Source organism: Pteropus medius, unplaced genomic scaffold (assembly GCF_902729225.1).
Source record: "Pteropus medius unplaced genomic scaffold, Ma_sr-lr_union100, whole genome shotgun sequence".
In the NCBI taxonomy this organism is placed as follows: domain Eukaryota; kingdom Metazoa; phylum Chordata; class Mammalia; order Chiroptera; family Pteropodidae; genus Pteropus; species Pteropus medius.
Window position 1 is genome coordinate 9,281,719 of NW_024340699.1, and position 3,789 is coordinate 9,285,507.

Consider the following 3,789-nt stretch of genomic DNA (forward strand, 5'->3'; position numbering starts at 1 on the left):
TTAGGGAAGAGGTCAGAGATTTCAGGACTTGACAAGTCCAACAGCCAGTTTGAGGCAAGTTCGGTAGCAGAGCCTGATCCGTGTGTGGTGAGAGGGACCCGCCTTTGGAACTGGGAGTCACACTGAGTTCTCTCCTCAGCTCTGCCGCCACCTGCCCTGGGGCGAGCTACTTAACCTGCTGTGGGGAGATTAGATGAGAGCGTACATGCGATGATGCACCCAGAGGGACTTGGCACATAGTAGGCAGTCGATGAATGGAGCCATCTTTTGTCATGATTATTGCTTTTACTCCTGGGATCAGCTCCTGACATCCAGTGTCATGCACCTCCCCACAATCGCTTCAAGGTTCACCAAATTACACACAAATGCTATGGATGAGAAACTAAAGGAATGGTCATCCTCGTTCTCTGCCCCTGGTGGCTATAATGACATTAAAGACTTGGAAATACCAAAGAGCTTCAGAAATGAAGAGGAAAGCCAAGCAATAGACTTCTCATTTTTAATAACTCTCCCGAAAGCCTGTGTTTTTTCAGACACACCAGGCTATAGTTAAAATCCAGGTGCAGTGCTGGGCTCAATCAAAGCGGTCGTGATAGACTTTCCTTAGAGCTCAGTCGGGACCACGGCTTCATGAAGCCCCTGCAGATTGGTCTGTGTGCTTGACGGACACTAGACTATGGGCTGCAGCTTCTGGAGCATGAACCGCAGCTCCCACCAGGCCGAGCAGACCCCTGCTCCCCCTCACATTTGTGTGTGTGTGTGTGCGCGCGCGTGCGCATGCATGCACACTCGTGGATATCTGCATGTGTGAATGTGTGTGCATACGTATACATGTCTGTGAGACAGAGAGGGTGACAGTGACACAGCGAGGGTCTACTCCCAGGGTCGTCTCACTGCAGAGAGCAGTCATCTTCAAAAACGTGCACAAACAAGAAAAGGGCTGAGGGGCTAGAATCTTATAGGGATTTAAGGAAATTATTTAAAAAATGACCAAGATGGTTCTAGAGGCTGGTTCTGCCCGTCTCGCTACCCAGTGGTTATAATAACCAGCAGGTGACATTTTTTTCAAGAATTCTACTGAGTCAGGTATCATATTATCTGAAATAATCTTTGCTGCATACTGAATAGGCTGCCTGTGGGTCTTCCGTTCTTATAACAACTGCCAGTCTCTGTCCTGACAACTACATGAATGAGTAACAGCAACTAAAAGCTATTATTCTCTGCAGGTTTTCTCCTCATTTTATCGATGAGTCAACTGAGGATCAGAAAAGTTAGGAAACTTGCCCAAAGTCACACAGCTAGGAAAAAAACCCTACAGAGCTGATATTTGCGCTCAGTTTGGTTTAGTTTAATTCAGGGCTCAGCAAACCGTGGCCTGTGGGCCAGGTCCCATCTGCCACCTATTTCTGTGAGTTGTGTTATTGGAACAAGCATGCTCATTCATTTCCGTGTTGCCAAGAGCCGCTTACTCCCTACAATAAGGGAGTTGAATATTTGCAACAGAGAATGTCTGGCCTGAAAAGTCAAAAATCGTCACTCTGGCTCTTTTACAGGAAAAGTGTGCAGACCCTGTGTTCAGTTTTTTATTCTTGAGAACCACACAGTTCAGCCAGCTAGCATTTGATGGCACTCTGTTTAAATTGCTTGTTAAGCGGTGTTGGTAAGGTGTTTAGTTTTTATCCTCCCAACTAAACTGAATCCACCTTGGCCCAGTGACGCCTTATACGGTCTTAGGACCTACTCTGGGCCGGGCTGGGCAATCACATCGCCAGCTATTCTGATCTCTCTGCTGCCGGCTCACACTTAGGGGCACAAGCAGTGTCAGGTGGGTTGAATCGGAGCACGTTTCACCCAGGTGGTAAGAAGGAAGACCTCCCTGGAGCACACCCAGCCTCTGCAACCCCAGCAAGCACCTGACACTTCCTGCCTCCACCTCCCTAGGAAATACATCCCTTTCTCACGATGCAGAAAGTCAGCCTGTCTCTCCCCAGACAGCAGCCGCGTCACTCACCAGTTACAAGAGCCTGCTACAGCCCCGTGGGGAGCATTGCCTCATTTGAATTCTAATCCTAAATGAAATCAATACCAATCATTATATCTGTTTTTAAAGTGACCTGCTAAGACCCTTTCTTTCTGGCAATCTTATTTGCAACAGACCACAATTAGCCCTCTGGAGAACGCCATCGAAACCATGTCCACGGCCAACGAGAAGATCCTGATGATGATAAACCAATACCAGAGTGACGAAAGCCTCCCCATCAACCCGCTGTCCATGCTCCTGAACGGGATCGTGGACCCTGCTGTCATGGGCGGGTTCGCCAAGTACGAGAAGGTGAGTGAGGGCTTCCGCCGTCCAGGCCCTGGCAGGGAGCGGAGCGGTGGCCGGAGGGCCTGGGGGCAGACGCAGCCGCACACTGCTCATCTCACTGTGGCTGCTGCCCCGCAAAGGGACATTCACCTCCCAGAGGTCCTGCAGCCTCCCTCCCATCCTTCCCACCCTGAGTGCCACACACTGCTGCGGCAGGAAGGGACGGGGTCATAAGGGGCCCCTAGCTCACTGGGCACATCCGGGAACCTCTGCCAAGGAAAGGCTCTGGGTGACCATGAGCCAGGCCGTAAACACAGAGGAACCATGAATCAAAGTACATGATTCATTCCGGGAAAGAAACGAAACCCGGAATCTGTAAAAATACCGAAAGGATAGAAGAGAACTCCAGAGGGGACTTATAATCTCTATATCCGGGTCACGAGGTCCCTCTAGATATCTTCACACATTTGAGCCACAGATTTCATTTTTGAGCCTCCTGGTATCCATGGCTAACAAGAAAAAAGCCACCAGATCTATGAGTTGCATTATCTCCTGGGGAAAAAATACCAGTTTCTCAGTGGGAGGACATAGCTTTTCCTGGCATCGAAGTAGAATAGAAAGTCCTTGCTTGGTTTTTACCTAGACCATATATTATAGGAGACACTGAGGGGAAAATGGATTCTTCATCCCCACAAAGCTCGTGATGAATTCCCGATTACCTTTTCTATGCCATTCATTGATGTAAAACTAAGAATACAACCTAGTCATATAATTCAGGGACATTAATTTCAGTCACCCAACAGGCGTGCCAGCTACCCTCAGACACCCCATGGAGTCACTGCCAGCAAGCCTTTGTTCAGTCTTGAGGGCTGATAGGATATGCGTGTATATGTGTGGCCATGAGCTCCAGAAAGAGCTGGGGGCTGCCCCGATATTACACACGAGGGGTGTGGTGAGGGGAGCTGGAATTCCTTACTGGGTTCTCTTCCTTGAGGACGGTGCTCTCAAACTTGAACGTGCATCAGAATGGCCTGCAGGACCTCTTATCACGCAGCTGCCTCCCTGCCTCAGAGGCTCTGATTCAGTTGGTCTGGGGCAGGCCCAGGAATGTGCATCTCTGACAAATCCCCAGGTGATGCTGATGCTGATGGTCTGGGGACCCCACTTGGAGAATCGCTGGGGTTTGTGGCCCATTCCCAGCGCGTACTGATCTGAGGCTCCAGGAACAGAAAGCAGCGTAGGTCCCCTACAGGTCCCTGCTCCATTGAATACACGGGGCCTCGCTGCTGCCCATCTCAAGCAGAATCGTCGCCTAGTGCCAGAGAAATGGTTATGGGGTCCACACCAAATGAAAAAAGAAACCCCCATACCTGTCTGTCCTCCCCAGGCTTTCTTCACTGAGGAGTACACCAGGGACCACCCTGAGGACCAGGACAAACTGAGCCGCCTCAAGGACCTGATTGCGTGGCAGGTAAGGCAGA

General features: G+C 50.1%; 1 protein-coding gene across 1 annotated transcript in view; it reads left to right on the forward strand.

Moving 5' to 3' along the window:
- The window catches only part of DOCK2 (dedicator of cytokinesis 2), a 366,360-nt gene that overhangs the window by 351,572 nt on the left and 10,999 nt on the right, over positions 1-3,789 (forward strand). Inside the window, exons 45-46 of the mRNA XM_039876355.1 lie at positions 2,156-2,332; positions 3,696-3,784. Coding sequence (XP_039732289.1) covers positions 2,156-2,332; positions 3,696-3,784 — 266 coding nt within the window. The remainder of the gene's footprint in view (positions 1-2,155; positions 2,333-3,695; positions 3,785-3,789) is intronic.